Source organism: Clytia hemisphaerica, unplaced genomic scaffold (assembly GCF_902728285.1).
Source record: "Clytia hemisphaerica strain Z4C2 unplaced genomic scaffold, Clytia hemisphaerica genome assembly, whole genome shotgun sequence".
Lineage (NCBI taxonomy): Eukaryota > Metazoa > Cnidaria > Hydrozoa > Leptothecata > Clytiidae > Clytia > Clytia hemisphaerica.
Genome location: NW_027104202.1, coordinates 33,796 through 55,933, shown reverse-complemented (window position 1 = coordinate 55,933; position 22,138 = coordinate 33,796). Strand labels below are relative to the sequence as shown.

The 22,138-nt window shown below is 34.9% G+C and overlaps 2 protein-coding genes across 2 annotated transcripts; both read right to left on the bottom strand.

Annotated features, from left to right (window-relative positions):
- Positions 1 to 224: 224 nt before the first annotated feature.
- On the bottom strand, positions 225 to 22,004 carry LOC136815287 (kinesin light chain-like). Its single transcript, XM_067071727.1, has 8 exons — positions 21,836 to 22,004; positions 9,818 to 9,946; positions 9,122 to 9,173; positions 8,243 to 8,311; positions 7,902 to 7,933; positions 2,416 to 2,509; positions 865 to 990; positions 225 to 311 (listed from the first exon to the last, which is right to left on the bottom strand). The coding sequence occupies exons 2-8, from the start codon at positions 9,883 to 9,885 to the stop codon at positions 225 to 227; spliced, it is 528 nt and encodes a 175-aa protein (XP_066927828.1). The 5' UTR covers positions 9,886 to 9,946; positions 21,836 to 22,004.
- On the bottom strand, positions 12,257 to 17,434 carry LOC136815285 (uncharacterized). Its single transcript, XM_067071725.1, has 3 exons — positions 16,680 to 17,434; positions 13,435 to 14,367; positions 12,257 to 13,135 (listed from the first exon to the last, which is right to left on the bottom strand). The coding sequence occupies exons 1-3, from the start codon at positions 17,307 to 17,309 to the stop codon at positions 12,332 to 12,334; spliced, it is 2,367 nt and encodes a 788-aa protein (XP_066927826.1). The 5' UTR covers positions 17,310 to 17,434; the 3' UTR covers positions 12,257 to 12,331.
- Positions 22,005 to 22,138: the final 134 nt, after the last annotated feature.

Below are 22,138 nucleotides of genomic sequence, written 5' to 3'. Positions count from 1 at the left end.
CAAAGCGAACAATATATGCTGTATTTGGAGGTTGGGTAATCGTGACAAGAAAGATTTTTAACTCTTCTTAGAAGACGTGTGTACATTCTATCAAGTTCTTTTTCAAGCTCCTGAAGTTTAATTATCTGCATTGGATCAGGAAGGCTTTTCCCATATTTGAGAAACAGAGGTTCTGTATACCTCCTTTCTTGACTGCCAATGTTCTTTCTCCTTCGTCAAACCCTTTACTCCTTTTGATCCTTACTGGGTAAAAGATCTTCAATGATTCGATTCGGATTAGCAGATAAGTTGTGATCAGCTAAAAACCGCCGCTATAAAAAAGAGAAAAATTGTTCTTTTTAAAGGCAGAGTCTTTATTTTACGTGGATAGCCTTAGTCGATTTAAAACGGCCGCGCGTTTAGAAATCCTTTTCAAGAAATTTGGAGACGATTTCGGCGAAGAATCGACCCTCATGGTGCATTTTCTTGAAAATTATTGACCATAAATATTAATATGGTCAACTTTTCCGACAAACTGTGCACTTAGATTAGTTAAGGATAGGTCGTTAAGTGCCTTGAGTTTTAAAATGTAACGAAGGTCAAAATTAGGGCGCTCATTGATACCAAAATTGCAGAATTAAGCCCCCTCCGGTTGATGAAAAAGTTACAAATGAAGTTCCGGCTTACGGGGAGAACCAACCCTTTGATGAATGTGAACACTGATCTTAATATACCCTAGACCAAACCTAGCTTGTGAATTAAAATTGATGAGTAAGCAAACAAGATTACTCTTACTTAGAAACAAAACCTTTAAGATGATGAATTTTGAGGATTTTATTATATATAAAAATGTGTCCGTTTTTTTTGGGACGCGCTGTATCGTACCTGTTCGGAGAATAAATGAGCCAAATTACTCAAAACTTCCGATACGTGAATATCTTGAAAGCCCAATTGGTTGATGTAAACGTTCATGGCTTGTTCATAGAGCTCTATAGCTTCCTCAAATTTGTTCTAAAAATGGAAAAGAACAGAGGAACAGTATCAAACTTTCCTATCTGAAATTTTCGATCTTTTTTTTAAACCGTGCTTCTCACGATTTAAGGATTGAGACGAAAAGATGCAACCCACAAATCGCCGTTGACAAAACAAAAGATCCAATGTCAAAATTATTGCCTGAGAAAACTAAGAATTTTTCTGTTTGTCTGAACATAAATTTTCAAATTGACCCTGTTTCACGTAGATGGGCCCCTCCTCACTATGCAAAATGGGGCAATCTCTAATTTAAGGGTAGCTAGACAGAAAAACTCTTTGATTTCTCAGACGCTAATTTTGTGACTGGCCCTTTCGATTTGTCAACGGCGAAACATCATTTTCCTTTAAACACTCAATAGGCTAACTGCCTATAGATTGCCTGTGGAAATGTGTAGTGTTCAATTTTGAAGTTGACTAGTTTTCAGTGTTGTTTTCTAAATATTGAACCTTACATTTTCAAACGTTCCAATTTCAAATCATTTGAATGGCAAAAAAAGACGGGCAGACTCAACAGCTCCAAAACTGAAAAAACTTCTTTTATAAGGGAACTCGATCCAGTCAAGTTGTTAGAGATAAGTTCTCGTATGAGAAATGAATGTAATTTAAAAGTTTCGCAATATAGTAACAAATGCCGAAATACTAGCGGTATGTAAAACATCAAACATCCCAAGTTTCATATTGAAACAACAAGTAAACTTCCTTGACGAAAAGTCAGTCTCCACGCGTCTTGCACGCGCTTCGATCGCACTTTTTCGAGCAAAGCTTCCACGCTATTGGTCAAATAGAAAATGAAGCAACTGCATTGGCGCGATCTGACGTAACGGTTGAAAAAGTTGAAATGTGTTCGACTTTTTTTTCGATCGAGCACTACATTATTATGACGTAATCTTTTTTCCAAGCAAAAAGAATAGCGCACCGCGCTGAATCTAAAAATATATTTTATTTTTGACATAATCATTACTCTCGATGTGTTTGTACGAGTTCCAATCCCATCAACCTTTGCACTAATCTCTTTTGCACGTTAATTGCATCGTTTGACATGAGATATATAAGAACTTGCACGTATCTTTAATTAAGCCGCGTTGAATTGTGAGATTGCAACTCGTACAAATGTCAAAAAAACTGAAAAGTAATAATTATGACGTATGTGTTGCGGAGTGCTATTGAAACCAAAAGGTGCGATCGCAGCGCGCACAAGTGGAGACCGGCCTTATGTCCATAAACAAACGAAGTAAGGTCGTCTATTCGAATCACTGGAAGACAAGATGACTAAGAAGGTTCACATAATAAGAGATCAATTCTACAAAAAAAGCTTTGAAGAAAAGGACGTTAAACGCCGACAGTCGTCGCAACGATGTTCGGGTTAGAGCTGCAATAACAAGTGCAAGTAGTTGCGTAAATTACCATTTTACTGAGGTGAACAGCTAATTCATTGATAACATGTGCCACTCGTATATCATCCATTCCGTAATATCTTTCCATCGCTTTCATGTGTGATCTACAAGCAAGATTTTAATTGAATAAAATATATTTTTTTATCTTAAATAATAAGATTTTATATTATTTCAAAGAGAATCGCGTCTTGGGTTTTCTAAGTGTATCTTCTGGGCTCTCAGACTTAAAAACCTCCTAGCCTCACATCCTTCGACATTGCAAATTTACCCCCGGATTAGCAATTTTTTTAAAAATTAGTTGATGAACCGATCAAATTTTATCCTAATGATGGAACTATCTTAAGATTGAAAAAGATAAACAAGAGGCCGAAGGGACATAGCAACTGACGGATATTTGTTCGCAATACGAGCACTTCTTAATGATTGATACAAGAGGCTGTTTCTTCCAAAATGAACTTGAATTGACAAAGCACTTCTTAATGATTGATACAAAAGGCTGTTTCTTCCAAAATGAACTTGAATTGACAAAGCACTTCTTAAGGATTGCTACAAGAGGCCGTTTCTTCCAAAATGAACTTGAATTGACAAAGCACTTCTTAATGATTGGTACAAGAGGCTGTTTCTTCCAAAATGAACTTGAATTGACAAAGCACTTCTTAATGATTGATACAAGACACCGCTTCTTCCAAAATGAACTTGAATTGGCAAAGCACTTCTTATGATTGATACAAGAGGCTGTTTCTTCCAAAATGAACTTGAATTGACAAAGCACTTCTTAATGGTTGATACAAGAGGCCGCTTCTTCCAAAATGAACTTGAATTGACAAAGCACTTCTTAATGGTTGATACAAGAGGCCGTTTCTTCCAAAATGAACTTGAATTGACAAAGCACTTCTTAATGGTTGATACAAGAGGCCGTTTCTTCCAAAATGAACTTGAATTGACAAAGCACTTCTTAATGGTTGATACAAGAGGCTGTTTCTTCCAAAATGAACTTGAATTGACAAAGCACTTCTTAATGGTTGATACAAGAGGCCGCTTCTTCCAAAATGAACTTGAATTGACAAAGCACTTCTTAATGGTTGATACAAAAGCTGTTTCTTCCAAATGAACTTGAATTGACAAAGCACTTCTTAATGCACTGTTTCTTCCAAAATGAACTTGAATTGACAAAGCACTTCTTAATGGTTGATACAAGAGGCTGTTTCTTCCAAAATGAACTTGAATTGACAAAGCACTTCTTAATGGTTGGTACAAGAGGCCGTTTCTTCCAAAATGAACTTGAATTGACAAAGCACTTCTTAATGGTTGATACAAGAGGCCGCTTCTTCCAAAATGAACTTGAATTGACAAAGCACTTCTTAATGATTGATACAAAAGGCTGTTTCTTCCAAAATGAACTTGAATTGACAAAGCACTTCTTAATGGTTGGTACAAGAGGCCGTTTCTTCCAAAATGAACTTGAATTGACAAAGCACTTCTTAATGGTTGATACAAGAGGCTGTTTCTTCCAAAATGAACTTGAATTGACAAAGCACTTCTTAATGGTTGATACAAGAGGCCGTTTCTTCCAAAATGAACTTGAATTGACAAAGCACTTCTTAATGGTTGATACAAGAGGCCGTTTTTTCTTCCAAAATGAACTTGAATTGACAAAGCACTTCTTAATGGTTGATACAAGACACCGCTTCTTCCAAAATGAACTTGAATTGGCAAAGCACTTCTTAATGGTTGATACAAGAGGCTGTTTCTTCCAAAATGAACTTGAATTGACAAAGCACTTCTTAATGGTTGATACAAGAGGCCGTTTCTTCCAAAATGAACTTGAATTGACAAAGCACTTCTTAATGATTGATACAAGAGGCTGTTTCTTCCAAAATGAACTTGAATTGGCAAAGCACTTCTTAATGGTTGATACAAGAGGCTGTTTCTTCCAAAATGAACTTGAATTGGCAAAGCACTTCTTAATGATTGATACAAGAGGCCGTTTCTTCCAAAATGAACTTGAATTGACAAAGCACTTCTTAATGGTTGATACAAGAGGCTGTTTCTTCCAAAATGAACTTGAATTGACAAAGCACTTCTTAATGGTTGATACAAGAGGCTGTTTCTTCCAAAATGAACTTGAATTGACAAAGCACTTCTTAATGTTGATACAAAAGGCTGTTTCTTCTTCCAAAATGAACTTGAATTGGCAAAGCACTTCTTAATGGTTGATACAAGAGGCTGTTTCTTCCAAAATGAACTTGAATTGACAAAGCACTTCTTAATGGTTGATACAAAAGGCTGTTTCTTTCCAAATGAAACTTGAATTGGCAAAGCACTTCTTAATGGTTGATACAAGAGGCCGTGTTTCTTCCAAAATGAACTTGAATTGACAAAGCACTTCTTAATGATTGATACAAGAGGCTGTTTCTTCCAAAATGAACTTGAATTGACAAAGCACTTCTTAATGGTTGATACAAAAGGCTGTTTCTTCCAAAATGAACTTGAATTGACAAAGCACTTCTTAATGATTGATACAAGAGGCTGTTTCTTCCAAAATGAACTTGAATTGGCAAAGCACTTCTTAATGGTTGATACAAGAGGCTGTTTCTCCAAATGAACTTGAATTGATACTTTTCTTCCAAATGAACTTGAATTGGCAAGCACTTCTTAATGATTGATACAAGAGGCTGTTTCTTCCAAAATGAACTTGAATTGGCAAAGCACTTCTTAATGGTTGATACAAGAGGCTGTTTCTTCCAAAATGAACTTGAATTGGCAAAGCACTTCTTAATGGTTGATACAAGAGGCTGTTTCTTCCAAAATGAACTTGAATTGACAAAGCACTTCTTAATGTTGATACAAGAGGCTGTTTTCTTCCCAAAATGAACTTGAATTGACAAAGCACTTCTTAATGGTTGATACAAAAGGCTGTTTCTTCCAAAATGAACTTGAATTGGCAAAGCACTTCTTAATGATTGATACAAGAGGCTGTTTCTTCCAGAATGAACTTGAATTGACAAAGCGGTTCTTGTGATTGATACAAAAGGCCGTTTCTTCCAAAATGAACTTGAATTGACAAAGCACTTCTTAATGATTGATACAAGAGGTTTCTTCCAAAATGAACTTGAATTGACAAAGCACTTCTTAATGGTTGATACAAAAGGCTGTTTCTTCCAAAATGAACTTGAATTGACAAAGCACTTCTTAATGGTTGATACAAGAGGCTGTTTCTTCCAAAATGAACTTGAATTGACAAAGCACTTCTTAATGGTTGATAAAGAGGCTGTTTCTTCAAAATGAACTTGAATTGACAAAGCACTTCTTAATGATTGATACAAAGGCCGTTTCTTCTTCCAAAATGAACTTGAATTGGCAAAGCACTTCTTAATGATTGATACAAGAGGCTGTTTCTTCCAAAATGAACTTGAATTGAAAAGCACTTCTTAATGGTTGATACAAAGGCGTTTCTTCCAAAATGAACTTGAATTGACAAAGCACTTCTTAATGGTTGATACAAGAGGCTGTTTCTTCCAAAATGAACTTGAATTGACAAAGCACTTCTTAATGGTTGATACAAGAGGCTGTTTCTTCCAAAATGAACTTGAATTGACAAAGCACTTCTTAATGATTGATACAAGAGGCCGTTTCTTCCAAAATGAACTTGAATTGACAAAGCACTTCTTAATGGTTGATACAAGAGGCTGTTTCTTCCAAAATGAACTTGAATTGACAAAGCACTTCTTAATGATTTTCGTACAAGAGGCCGTTTCTTCCAAAATGAACTTGAATTGACAAAGCACTTCTTAATGGTTGATACAAGAGGCTGTTTCTTCCAAAATGAACTTGAATTGACAAAGCACTTCTTAATGGTTGATACAAGAGGCTGTTTCTTCCAAAATGAACTTGAATTGACAAAGCACTTCTTAATGATTGATACAAAAGGCTGTTTCTTCCAAAATGAACTTGAATTGGCAAAGCACTTCTTAATGGTTGATACAAAAGGCTGTTTCTTCCAAAATGAACTTGAATTGACAAAGCACTTCTTAATGGTTGGTACAAGAGGCCGTTTCTTCCAAAATGAACTTGAATTGACAAAGCACTTCTTAATGGTTGATACAAGAGGCCGTTTCTTCCAAAATGAACTTGAATTGACAAAGCACTTCTTAATGATTGATACAAGAGGCTGTTTCTTCCAAAATGAACTTGAATTGACAAAGCACTTCTTAATGGTTGGTACAAGGGCCGTTTTCTTCCAAAATGAACTTGAATTGACAAAGCACTTCTTAATGGTTGATACAAGAGGCTGTTTCTTCCAAAAATTGAACTTGATTGACAAAGCTTCTTAATGATTGATACAAGAGGCTTCTTTCTTCCAAAATGAACTTGAAATTGACAAAGCACTTCTTAATGATGATACAAAGGGGCTTCTTTCTTCCAAAATGAACTTGATTGACAAAGCACTTCTTAATGATTGATACAAGAGGCCGTTTCTTCCAAAATGAACTTGAATTGGCAAAGCACTTCTTAATGGTTGATACAAGAGGCTGTTTCTTCCAAAATGAACTTGAATTGACAAAGCACTTCTTAATGGTTGATACAAAAGGCTGTTTCTTCCAAAATGAACTTGAATTGGCAAAGCACTTCTTAATGATTGATACAAGAGGCTGTTTCTTCCAGAATGAACTTGAATTGACAAAGCGGTTCTTGTGATTGATACAAGAGGCCGTTTCTTCCAAAATGAACTTGAATTGACAAAGCACTTCTTAATGATTGATACAAGACACCGCTTCTTCCAAAATGAACTTGAATTGACAAAGCACTTCTTAATGATTGATACAAGAGGCTGTTTCTTCCAAAATGAACTTGAATTGACAAAGCACTTCTTAATGATTGATACAAGACACCGCTTCTTCCAAAATGAACTTGAATTGACAAAGCACTTCTTAATGGTTGGTACAAGAGGCCGTTTCTTCCAAAATGAACTTGAATTGACAAAGCACTTCTTAATGATTGATACAAGACACCGCTTCTTCCAAAATGAACTTGAATTGACAAAGCGCTTCTTAATGGTTGATACAAGAGGCCGTTTCTTCCAAAATGAACTTGAATTGACAAAGCGCTTCTTAATGGTTGATACAAGAGGCCGTTTCTTCCAGAATGAACTTGAATTGGCAAAGCACTTCTTAATGGTTGATACAAGAGGCTGTTTCTTCCAAAATGAACTTGAATTGACAAAGCGCTTCTTAATGGTTGATACAAAAGGTCGTTTCCTCCAAAATGAACTTGAATTGGCAAAGCACTTCTTAGTGGTTGATACAAGAGGCCGTTTCTTCCAGAATGAAATTGAATTGGCAAAGCACTTCTTAATGGTTGATACAAGACGCCGTTTCCTCCAAAATGAACTTGAATTGATAAAGCGCTACATCTTCAAAAACGGATATACAGTACAGCAAAATGTTAATGAAAGGCCAGATGCTAGGAAGACCAAAAATGGAAATTACACTTTACCTGTGAAGTCTTTCCAAACTGTCCATTCGTTTCTATATATATAAAAAAAACACTTTGAAGTTAAACAAGCTGGCAGACAACGTTGTTTCAACGTTCATCTAACGTTATATGGACGTTGCGAACTTTAGATGAACGTTGAAACCACGTTGCTTATATGACGACTAGGAATTAACCGGGAAAGGAAAATTGTTTCATCGTGTTTTTCGAGTTGCTTTTTTCTGAGCCTGATTCAAAACAAAACATTACAATGACAAATATAGTCAAAACAATTTTAAAACACAATATTTTACTTTCGACATGAATTGACTTTCACCAACAAAACCATCAATTATAGTTTTTACCTGAGATCGGTAGAGTTTCACCAAACTATTAATTACAGTTGCCAGATTTGGATCCTCCAAAAGGTTGAGCTGAAGGTTAAAGGTGGTAAAAAATTAAGCATTTATTATTGTAGACTTTGAAAATGCCTTAAAAAATGACAAAGGAGTGATGGCCATGTGATTAAAGGTGTTAGCACTTCAATAGCCTATTTCAAAGGATTCGTTATTATGTTACGAGCTATTTTCTATTTAATTTTAAGAGGAAAAGTGCACAAATCAGTTCAGAAATCTGTTCGAGAAAGATGTTCAAAAAACTAATTGTCTACCATCATTCAATTGACTTGAGAATTCAAGAATTCTTTTTCATTACTGTTGTTCTTTTGTAAAACGTATAATCTCGGGTACCTAAAAGCCGGGGTGGGGATATTAATTAATTTTTCCACCCAAGACATTCTTATTCCAAACCCCCCCCCCGCTTATTGTATTAGCCTCCTTTTCGAAAATAGCTCATAAATAGCTCATAAATAGCTGAACCAGCTGGTCGGTCGTATTTTTTTCAGCACCCTGTATATATGTGGATTAAAGGGGATTTAACGATGCAATGATTTAAGTAAATTAAAACTTAGCATCTATAAAAAAATGAATTAGATTATATAACAGTTTCGAATTTGGGAGTCTTTGCTTGGAAGTTTTCTCAACTCAAGATTTCTCAACTTTCGAATTTCTCAAAATATCTTTAATCCTAAAATCAATCAACCCCATTTATTAATTTTAATGACATTCCAATACCGATTACATCAACGATTCATCTTTTCAAGCAAGCGTTACAAATTTTAATGAAATTCCAATAGTGATTAGCCTACGGCTTATTACTTCATTTATACATATGAAAATAGTTACCGTGAAATAGATGTTGAGCGCTCTCTCAAGCATTGATTCGGCTTTGTCATTTCTAAGAGAAGAAAAAAAAAAAGGTGGACACTCGCTAATTCGAACTTTTAAGATTCGGATTTTTCTATGCATGATATACACCATTGCAATGTCTTACACGGACACAACAGCTGATTGGTTGAAAGTGACGTGTTGAATGATTTTACGTCACTTACAACCAATTAGCTGTTGGGTCCATGATGTAATGTCAGAAGACATTGCAATGGTGCATATCAGGAATAACTCAAATTAATTCTCAGTTCACGTTTTGGAGAAACCAATTCTTTATAATTTGAATCTCTCTTAATGTGAATCAGGATGTGTAATGATACTGATTACAAAACGGGACCTGGTTTCTATTTTGCAAAAGAATAAAAATCTTCCCATAGTAGTGGACGAAGCTTAATTTGCACTGAACATTGATGAGGATTTCATATGTGAACCAGGTGTAAAGACACTAATTTAAAAAAGGGACCTGGTTTCTATTTTGCAAAAGAATCAAAATCTTCATTAATCTTTACTTACTGGCCGATTAAACGAAGCTTAATTTGCACTGAATATTGATGACGGTTTCATATGTGAACCAGGTGTAAAGACACTAATATTAAAACGGGACCTGGTTTCTATTTTACAAAAGAATCAAAATTTTTATTTATCTTTACTTACTGGCCCATGGTAGTGTAAACGAAGCTTAATTTGCACTGAATGTCAATAACCGCTTGATAATTTTGCATATCCCCATTGTTGTCTTTCGTCAAATATCTGAGTGCTTGCTGAAGGACTTCGGCTGCTTCCCTGTGATAAAAGAAAACATAAATAAGAATGTTGTTCGTTTTAGTAACTGAGTATGCGACGATATTTTATAAAAACAAGCTCTAGGCTTCGCTGGCCAAAATGTTAAGAACAAGTTAAGAACATTTCAAGGCTTTACAGACTATAAAACACTCGATTTCTTAGGAAAATGGACTGAAATGCTAAGAAAAGGGGAAAAAATAAGAACATTTTAAGAACATTTTTAGGCTTAAAAGTTAAGAACATTCGAAGGCTTCAAAAAATTTGAATGTTCTTATAAAAAAAAGTAACCAGTCAAAGGTGACTCGAAGGCTCCTCGGTACTTTATGATTTCTTTTTCGACGTTGTTTCGACGTTTATCTAATGTTCATAACGTCCATATAACGTTAGATAAACGTTGAAACAGCGTTGTGTGCCAGCTGGGAAAGAAATTTTGAAATTTTCATTCAATGGAGTCATAAAACTGACTCCCTATGAAAATGTTAGAAAGGTCTATTGTACACACATTGAGCCAACAATAGGAAAAAATAAACATAACAATTTTTAATTCGGAATGATTTATGTAAATTTCTTAAAAGATGGATTTAAAATCGGATTATAAAATCAAAATATTATTACAAAAAATAATGGATGATCTAGCCTACGTTGCAAAATATAACGGTAGGAAAAAACTGTATATATACAAGATAAAGTTATCCCGAAACAAATTATGCTACTATCATATTACACCTATATTACTGTATTATATAAATAATAGAAAATTAAAGTGTTAAAGGTAAGGCGCAGGATTCACGGGACAAATAATTAACATCAAAACTATCAACAATTTGAAAACTGAAAATCATCTTTAGAATCGCTTTATCTAAGACCAATAAATGTTGAACTATGTCGTGTGAATTTTCAGTATGTTGTTGTTGTTAAAGGCCGATTTCCTACTTGCACGCGCTGCGATTGCATCTTTTAGCTTCAATGCTTTTTGCTTTAAAAAAAAGATTAAGTCATAAAAATCTGGCGGGCGCTCGAAAAAAAAGTTGTACACATTTCAACTTTTTTCAACCGTTACGTCAGATCGCGCCAATGGAATAGACCTTATCGGAGTTTTTTATTTTTCTAAAAAGCGATGCATTGTGGGATCGTTTCAAGTGTATTACAATAAAAATCTCTAAGGAATTCCTCTAGGGAATTCTATTGTAATAACCATTGAGTTTCAAGCCCGAAGGGCTAGAGGTCAATCTATAACCTTTCTCAGGCAAGAAAAATTGAAGCCTTAAAATATGCGCCGTATTTTTGATGACGGATTGAATCTAATAATTCCTTTGTTTTCGAGTGATATATTTTTCGAAATTAAGCGGTAAATTTTAGTTTCAGTCTGTCATTTGTGTAAAAACCAGGCGGGTCGCTTAAGGCCGCGCAACTTTGGTAGGATTTGTTGGCTTCAAATCCTACCAAAGAGATTGACTTCTAGCCCTTCGGGCTTATACTTCATTGGTAATAACACTCGAAACAACCCACAATGCAAAGAGTGCGTGCGCAAGAGAAAACCGGCCTGAAAGCAATAGACAAATAGTAATAGGTAAAAAACAGACTATATTGTAAAAAGTAAAAATGTGCTAACTGATTTATTGCTAACTGATTTATTGTTAACTTAAAAAGTGGCCAACTTATTTTATCTATTTGGTGGTTTTTTTCATGTGCTTTCCTTCAAAAGAGATTTTGATTTCCTTCTAGCTATTTTGATGAAATCTACATCAAAACATTCGAGAAAAAATCGAACTGTCATACATATCAAAATGATAAAAATTATTTTGATAACTCTTTTGATAACTTTTTGTTGCGTATCGTGTGCAAAAAGAAATTATTTGTTGGGCATAAAACTGAAGGAAGTGTAAACCAGGCTCTAGAAAATTGTTGCAGACCAATTTTCAACTACACGCTTTCTTTTTTATAAGAATACACTTTATAAGAATGTCCATAAAGAAAATGGCCAAAAAATCAAGAATATGCTAAGAATATCACCATCATAGAATTTTGCTACTCAAGCATGCCATTTTTAGACCATTTTAAATTATAAATTGTCAATTAGGATCCTAACCAAAGAATGTTGTAAGAATATTTTAGGATGATTTTCCCAAAAAAGTTAAGAATATCCATGATGAAATGGATTTACACCATTCTTATAAAAAAAAAAGCGTATAAAGGTCATCTTTGAAAAGAACAAAATATTATGGAAAACATAAGTTGTTGCCACACATACGAAACACAACTATTATTGATAAATTACTCATCCGGGGGAGCCAGATGGGCTGGGCAAAAGGACCGACGGGTATGTGCGGGTCCATAAGGGTACCTTTTCCAATATGTTTAAAATGCACTGTAAGGGTCGGAAAACTAGAGATACACTGTAAGGGTAGAAATGAAGCTTTCTGATGAAGCTTCTTTGTCGCTTTCGTTTTCTGATGATGCTTCTTCGTCGCTTTCATCATGAACAACAATGATGAGATTGGCGGTACAACGCATGTAGTAATTACATGGGTGCAAATCAACACGTCCGTAATTGTAATCGTAGTAGTAGATGATGTTAGGCCACTCGAAACCGTTCATCAGTGCATGGTCAGTTATAAGTAAAATATTTCCATCAATGAGGTGTTGATAAGGACTTTCTCCTTCGTTGAAATCGTTATCATTGTTATAACTATATTTTTTGTATTTGATGTTCCCGGGAGTTCCATTGATGATGTTCATCCTTTGTAATGTAAATGTTTTATCATATCGATCAATGATTAAGACACCGTCATTTGTTCTTTGACGCATTTTCTTTATCGCTTCATCAAATGTTTTGGCACGAAATGGGGGACAGCCGTTAGGAAAAATAGGCGGTGGAAATTTCAAACCTTCTCTGTATTCAGAAGAGTGTCTTTCATCTTGGTGTAAAGCTTCCTCTACTATAGCCTTCGGGTTGCGTAAGTTAGTTGACAGCTCGTATTTTGTGAAATCGTTATACGTTGGGATTCCTTCTCTTGCATAAAGAAAGGCAAGATGACTTTTTGCATCACACGCAATCCAAATGATGTCGAGCTGACCTTTGACAGTTTGTAATGCATTTTGCCAATCGTATGAAACATTACATTCGTCCACGAATAATACTGTAATGTGTTGCTTTCGAATTAAATCGGTCAAATTGTTAATCCAATTCTAATAGAGACGAAAAAGAATTTAGTGAAAAATTAAGACTCGACAAAATCAGAATTTTAAGTTTTCTTCATCTGGTCTATATGAAAGTTTGAGTGGGTGATAAACAGATTCATTATTTTCTTGCTAACATAACGACATGTTGATGAATCTAAAGGTTTATATTTCGGGAGAAAAGCGAAAAACAACAAAACTTGAATCAATCAATCACCAACCATGATTTTGTATCACTTTTACATAAAATACACTTCAACACGTGTTTATTAATCCAGCAACCTTACCACAAGAAAGAAGTAACTTACCCTATCGTCAAATAATCCAAAAAGAATTACTCCGTGTTGTTCTCCCAACTCTTTCTTCAATCTCCAAGTTAATAAAGTTTCATTACGAGAGTAGGGATTCGACACTACGTACATTATCTTGTCTTTGTATTTATTCATTCCACTTAACTGTTTGGCTTTCTGCTGTAGCAAGAAAGACTTGCCACAGCCCCAGCCACCGTAGAGCAGCACTTTATTCAAACGGGAATCGTTTGCTCTCATGATGGGGAGTTGTTTCTTACTGTAGAATAAAATGTTGTCCGTGGTACATACGGTATCAATGGCTTTGGTAATATATTCAACCCAATTTGTTGTAGTGGTTGGTGCAGTCTTAGAAGAGTGGAGAGCAAAAATGACGATTCGTAAAACATCCTTAAGTTGATTGACTGGGGGAACGTAGGGGATGAAGGTTGGTACAATAGGGTATTTTGTGAAGATGTTTGCAAGCCAGTCTTTTACATCAGTGTCCAGATTGATGTAATGTTGAGTGCCACAAAGTTCAGTATCGTTCTCAACGCAAACAGCTGGATAAAATGTCCAACCTGATCCGAGTTGATCACTCAACCTTTCTTCAATCAACTCGTGATATCTGTCGAGTTGTTCAAACGCTCTTGTCGAGGCGAGTGTCCGTTTAATTTCGATACCGATGATCAATTTTCTGGACCAAGAGAAAAGAAGGACGTCAAATTCTTGTTGCATGCGGTTGTTCACATTAGTACGAAAGTCAAGTGAATTCAGAATAACTGTGTCGTGGAGCACTTCGTCATCTTTGAGGGAATAAAGTTGGTCAAAAACGGAGTGCTCTGCTTTTTCACCGATTTCAGAAGGTTGGAATCCGAAATACCATCTCATGGTGGGATCCTTTGGTGGATTTTGTTTGACCAGCTTTTCGATGGCTTTCTTACAGTTCTTAACCTGAAAAATTAAAAGAGAAGAAGTAAAGTTATATCTCGATAAGTAGTGCATACTAAGGATATGTATGCTACGAATAAACAGTTGGCGGCTAAATAGTACCACTTTTCTTTGGCTCTTACCTTTAGAGATGTGATTCGGAATCGCGGCTAAGTAGGACCATTTTTCACCCCTACCCCGATAGTACTGCTTACTGGGATACAAGTTGATGATAGAATCTTGAGAAAAGTAAAAACTGATTTTTCCGGCATATTTCTAGCATTATCGGCAAGGCGGCCGGGAAGATATTTTTCGAAAATCGGACTCCCTTACATTTAGGGTATTGCCATTTTGCACCATTGTGCAAAATTTCATGACAAATAGACAAACAAAACTGGAGAAATTCAAGAAAAACCGTTTTTCCGGCGATTCTCGGCGATTTTTAGAAAGTTCAAGCAACCAAAATCAGTTTCATTGAAAATTGAACCATGCTTTAACGTGGGCATTCTTATAAATAATGTCTCTGTTTGAAAAAACAAAGACATAAAAGGAAAAAATCCAAAGAAAATTTGCAAAAACGGCGATTTTCGGCATATTTCCGTCCTTTTTGGAAGAGAAAAAAAATCTTCTCGAAAATCGGACTCGGACATAATTCATGAAATTCTAATTTAATCTTCGTGCAAAAATTCAGAAAAGAAATAATGATGAAATCTCGAGAAAATACCAAAATACGGTTTAAAAATCATTTTATTGACAATTGAATCATGCTTTATGGTGGGCCATGGTGCGCCATGTTATCAATAATGTTTTTGTGTGAAAACAAGTGATACTTTTATGGACCTACCTGGTTATCAAACTAATCAATGAACATTGAAACAATGAAACACATAAGACATAACTGGTCAAAATACAAAAAAATAAAGAAAATGAAAGCATATCTATTGAGAGAAACTATCAACACTATTGAAAAAGATTTTTGAAAAAAAAATAAAAAAGCTATTAAACGCTTTTCTTTGTAAAAACAATCCACTCTCAGAAAAATGCACAGCTTAATAAATAAGATTTCCATAAAACTCAAACCATCGCGCTCTACCGTGACATTTTCTTCTTTTAGAAAAAATGATAATAAAAATAATAATTCGGCTAAGAACATTGATCTATGCTTATAAATAGTGATTCTTATAGATAAAGATTCGTTTTTCAGCCAAAAAAATGATAAGTTTTTCTAGAAAACTGAAACCATCGCGCTCTAAGGTGACATTTTCTTTGTTTAGAAAAAATAATAATAAAATTAATATTTGGCTAAGAACATTGATCTATGCTTATAAATAGTGATTCTTATATAAAGAGATTCGTTTTTCAGCCAAAAAAATAATAAGTGTTTCTAGAAAACTCAAACCATTGCCCTCCACCGTGACATCTTAAAAAAACTAATAAAAATAATAATAATGATATGGCTAAGAACATTGATGTATGCTTATTAATAGTGATTCTTATAGATAAATATGTGTTTTTTGAGCCAACAAAATTTTTTTGCAAAAATCTGCTTGAGCCATCTTTTACCTATGATGGTACCCTACTTTCATGCAAAAAATGAGAAAAAATTAATGAACCAATTTTTCACAAAGTCCAAAAAACCCGTTTTTAGCCGTTTTTTGGCCCAAATTTGCCCAAAAAATTTTTTTTTCGAAAATCGGGCTCCGTCACATTTTGGCCACCACTATTTTGCACCTTTGTACCAAAAATCAAAAGATTCCTATGATTCAATCCTGAGAAAAGTTGGTAACAGACGAACGGACGAACGGACGGACGAACACAGGTTAATTTATAGGACCTCCACCCCACCGGGGTAGGTCCAAAAAAAGAAATATCAGGACAAAAGTCGAATGAAAATCGGTCGGAAAATTTTTTCTCAACAATCGGACTCAGCCACATTTTGAGCATTGCTGATACAAAATGCACCTTTGTGGCAAAAGTCCGAACGAACGAACGAACGAACGAACGAACGAACGAACGAACGAACGAACGAACGAACGAACGAACGAACGAACGAACGAACGAACGAACGAACGAACGAACGAACGAACGAACGAACGACGACGAACGAACGAACGAACGAACGAACGAACGAACGAACGAACGAACGAACGAACGAACGAACGAACGAACGAACGATGTACAGTAAACTGTACAGTAAAGCCTACGAAAATGGGACTATTCCAAATTATGACGTTAACAAGACTACTTCCGAAAATTGACTTCTCTGTAGCATATTTGAAAATGAAAATTAGCTGGTTAATGATTTAAATATGAAAATATATACATGAGAAACGTACCTTTAGAGCTTTATTGAGTGGAGATCCTTGAATCGTTGTCAGCTTTTGGATACAAGCTTGTTTGAAGGTTTGGTTGTCAGTTGTTGACGCGGGAAGAAGAATTTGGTCCGTTCCTAACTCTTCGATTAGTAAATACTTGAGTTTGATATTGCGAATCCAATTAGTGAATTCCGTGGCGTTGATTTCGTCGCTAGAATTGGATTGTTGGAGTTCGTGGAAAGATTGCAGCTCCTTGGTAAACCAATGGTTAGGGTTGTTTAACTTTAAATTATCCAATGATTTCTGTATTGAAGATTTTTTGACATCCTCATAATCGAGCATATGCACCGTTGAATCCGTTTTCGCGTATTGTTTTGACTTGAAGAGAGGTGGAATAAAAATGGCTTCGTGGATGGTAGAGTCGAAAAGTGCTGAATTAGCGTACTCACGTTCGAGAAGCTGATCAGCGGCTTTGATTGGGTCGTTGAAAAATTGTCCATTGCCCAAGTTGAACTTTTTCTTTTGTTCGTTCAATACTTTTTGTGGACTTTTTTGGATTTGCTGGTAAAGTGATTGCTGTGTACTGCAATTCGTTGGATCAATCGACATGGGTTTTAAAGCAATTATCTCTTGTTGAAAACGTGATGCCATATTAAGTAACCAAATAAAACGAATAAACAAATAAAGAAGCAATTTATTTTTTAACTCTATAAAAAAAGACACAGATAAAGGACAATAACCATGAAAACTTTCTTGCTTTGTCGTGACTAACAAAAACCTCATCAAAAACACATTAAAACTTTTCACTCGTAGTTGTGTTTTGACTAGTCTAGCAAGCTAGACGACTAATTTATACATAGTAGAAATAAAGCAAAAAGTAATGAATGGAACAATTTTAGTCGTCTAGAAACCTTTGTGCACTAACTCCAAACAAAAGAAAAGTGTCAATATTGCAATTATAATTCTTTCCTGCTCAAAATAATTCTTGAGAAAAAAGAATATGTGTGGATTTGTGTATTGAAAGTTTTTCATTTGAGTTGATTTCGTTTTGAGAGTTTGTTGTATTTTTAGGTATTTTTAATATCAACCTCATACTTTATAATAATAATATATACATTTTTTTGTAATTCATCTAGCAGAGTGTCATTCAAAAATCAATTCACATATTTGATGTTGTTGTTTTCAAGTCATTGAAATAATTTCAATAATTCCTCTCATTTAACCTTTATTATATGAACAATTATTTTCATGAAAACTTTCTTGCTCTGCCGTGAGTGTGATTTATTTGAGCTTACACTCACTACAAAAACCTCATCAAAAACACATTAAAACTTTTTACTCGTAGTTGTGGTTTGACTCGATACACCTTTCTTAAGGACACTCTGCATTTGAAAAGGTGACACTTGCATCAAAGACTTGGGGGATTTAATATCCTGTATAGTGGTTTCAAAACGAGGCAGTCGTTGCACTCAAAAACAATTTTTTAAGGTATGTGTTCACGTTTCTTGACACATTCTCTTAAATTGATCATATCTTTAGAACAATAAATTTTTATATATCAAAATCGCCCGTAAATTCCTGCAGCTCATCGACAAGCATTTTCCTAAACACCATAAATTTAACAAGATCTTTAATCGCAACACCGTCAAAGTGAGTTACAGCTGTACCAGAAACATCAAATCAATAATCCAAAGTCATAACAAAAACATCCTCAAACGCGACAACGGTGAAGATGACGCACGGACATGTAACTGTAGGGATAAGCATTCATGTCCCCTCAACGGCTCCTGCTTGGTCGAGCGATCAGTGTATCAAGCGACAGTGACCTGTGACGATGAACCGGAATATGGTGAAAGATTTTATATCGGACTGGCTGAACCCAAATTTAAGAAACGCTTTGCAAACCACAAGTCTTCATTCGCTAATGAGAAGTACGAAAAGGAGACAGAACTTTCTAAGGAAATTTGGAGGTTGAAACGTAAAAACCGACACCCAAAGATTACTTGGAAAACAATCCGTCGTTGTCCGCCCTTCAACCGCGCCTCGGTAAAATGTTCACTTTGTCTCAGTGAAAAGTTTGAAATTGCAACATTCAACCAGCCCGACAAGCTGTTGAACTCCAGAAACGAACTGATTTCGAAATGCCGCCACGTGAACAAGTTCACGCTAAAACAACACGATTCGAAAGACTGACGTCAATTGTTGTCAAAAGAAGCCAGTACATTGTTCTTCGTAAACATTCAAAACGAACTTTAGTTTTTTTAAATTTTATTTTCAACTGATGATCGTCTCCACGGCGTGAAACTATTAGTTTTGAAATAAAACTCATTAACTTCATTCGACAATAGTATATATCAAAAGTATATATTTTCTGAAAGCCAATAATATTCTCTTTCTAATGGTAAAAGTTTCAGCTGAATTTAAAAAACTGGGCAGCATATATATAAAATCTTAAGAATTTTAACCTTACCTACTATAAAGAAGTTAAAGTCACCCATAGCTTTTGAATTTTGAAAAAATAATTTCGATACTATGTTCCCAATAAATCGAACTAAAAAAGTGTCTTGGGATTTTTTTTGGAATTGACTTTATTAACTCTTTAAATCCTAAATTCTGTAAAACTATCGATAAAAAAGTAAATTTAAATGTGATTTTTTCAGTTATCTGTAAATTGAGGAAAAACAACTCGGTTAGAAATAAAATCCTAAGACACTTTTTAAGTTTGATCATTTGGGAATCTCATAAAAAAAGAATGAAGTCGATATCTAAATGCTATGGATGACTTTAACTTCGTTAAAAGTAGTATGGGTGTGGTAAAATTTCGTTTTTTCTACATCAATTTGAAATTTTTAACGAGATGATTGCTGTTTATTTGAGTAATCAGTGAAATGTGTCAAAAATATTACTATTCAATAGAGGTGAGAATAAACATCAGCTGAATTCTCTCTTTTGTCTTTGTTGTTTCCGAAAGAGACAATTATTTGAGTAAATAATCCATCATAAGATTAACTTTGTTTTGAAATTTAAATGGTTATAACTCTGGATCAAAAAAAGATTTTAAGATCGCGATTTTACCAAAATGAAATCCAGTAACTTTTCTTCCACTTTGACTGAAAAATTTTTTTTGACAAAAAATCGGAAAAAAGGTGTACATATACCTTAACCCTTTCCGTACATATGTCAGCGAATACCGGCATGGCCACTCTCAATTTCTTTGTCGAGGTTTTTTGTCATTAAAGTTTACTAAAAGCTCGAACACATATTACTTATATTTCTAATATTTTTCAAAAAATGAAGCTAAATGTGATGACAAACTTTGTGATCGCTCATGGTGGCATCTGACAAATAGGTCAAACACAATGAAGTATAAGCTCGAAGGGCTAGAATCGAATCTCCTTGGTAGGATGAAGCGATAGGATGAAGGCTACCAAATACTACAAAAGTTGCACGGCCTAGCGCCGTTCTCCTGGTTTTTACACAAATGACAGATTGAAATTAAAATTTACATCAAAATTTCTTTAAAGATATCACTCGAAAACAAAGGAATCCCTACATTCAATCCATCGTCAAAAATACGGTGCACTTTTTCTGAGAAAGGTTAAAGATTCGATTCTAGCCCTTTGGGTTTATACTTCATTGGTCGAACCTTTAAAAAACGCACGGCAGTTTAAGGGTTAAAATGCCTTGGAATTTCACTATTACGTTCAACCATTTTAACCTTACTGGCAAGGGGTTCTACAGTTTTCCTTCCGAGCATCGGGTATAAACCGCCTGGTCGCTACTCCAACATTTGAAGCCCCAAATGTACCTAGGGCTTCCCCATGGCGGGGTTGAAAGTTATTGAGAAATTAATTTGAATTAATAACAATATAATTGGGGAATCAGGATGACTTTGGCAACCAATTATGTCATGTATATCGATTTTAGCGTTCTATATCTGCAAATTGAGCTTTTCTAAGCTTATTTGACGTCATTCGAGAATTCAATTATCAGCCGGATCGAGAAAAAGTGATACGCAAGTGAGGGTAAAGAGTCTATCACCATATTCCCCTAACACTTTGCTTAGAATTACTTGGGATTTGAACACTTAATTCATTTATTTATATATATTATTTATTTATTATATCTATAAGAAATATATACGATTGAACACCAAAGATAATCATACACTTTTTTATAAGAAGAACTATATAAGGACAAAAGGCTTCAATAGCCAAAATATTAAGAACAAGTTAAGAACATTTTTAGGCTTAAAACTCTAAGAACATCCGAAGGTTTCTAAAATTGGGATGTCCTTATAATAAAAACGTATCCTCGTGACTCGAAGGCTCTTCGTTCCTTCATGGTTTCTTTGAACATAAAAGGGTAAACAGTTTTGAAAGTTTTCAGTGCAGTGAAAGAAACTGACCCCTATGAAAATGCTAAAAAGATCTATTGTACGCCCTTGCGACCCCAAGTCCATTGCCAACGAATTAGGCCGCCCATGCGGGCCTCCTTGGATTAATTTCCTTCTATTTTGATGAAATCACATAACATTTGAGAAAAAATCCAACTGTCATATTAAAAGGATAAAAACTAATTTGATAACTCTTTTTATAAATAGCCGTGTATCAATGACTGCACAGAGTTGCCTGTCGTGAAATTCGTGAAATTCGCAACATTTATTTTCGCAAATTTGACGAAAAAATGTTTTTCGCGAGCATAAACTTTCACGAATCAAGACATAAAAATGAAGAATTTCACATGCAAAAATGACTTAGAGGGGGAAATACTTCTTGATTGGATTGAAACTTTTGTCTTTTGAATTGTGAAGTTTTAACAGGCTTAACAGATTTTCTTATTTGTCAAGAATTTTTCGAGAGCATAAACGTTCGCGAATGGCCTTTCCAAGAATTTTCAAAGACATTCACTTTCGCGAAAAGGTCTAAAATTCGCGAAAATCGCGAAAGTTTCTGCTCGCGAAAGTTTGTAGACCTAAAGCGGTGCTTTGGGCTGTATTGTGGAAGCAAGCTCGGTCGTTACTATGGCAATATTTCTAAGTACAGCCCTCACAAACCAGCCATTATTGCATTAGGGTTTTAAAGTTTTGACTTCTTGATCCCGAGCCAACTTCTTGGATTATTGCAAGCTAGGGTCGGAAGACAAGATTGAGATTTAGAAGACAAAATATAACTTACCATCATCATGTGCTAAGAATGATATTGAAAACAAAACAAAAATAATATTGAAGAAGGTGAGACTCAAAATCTTTCAAAGTAACTCGCGACACCAAGTGAGCCATCCGAAAAAAGATTTCCATAAAATTTCCTTGAAGGACTATTATCCATATGATTTTCTTTAATTTCTTGTTTACATTCTTTTTACTTGCGATTTCTGAAAAGAAACAAGTCATAAAATGTTAGCAGTAAACTTTCAAACACCTCCAGAACTTTTATTTAACTCCCCTTAATCCACAGATCCCCGATTTTAATAGTTGAAAA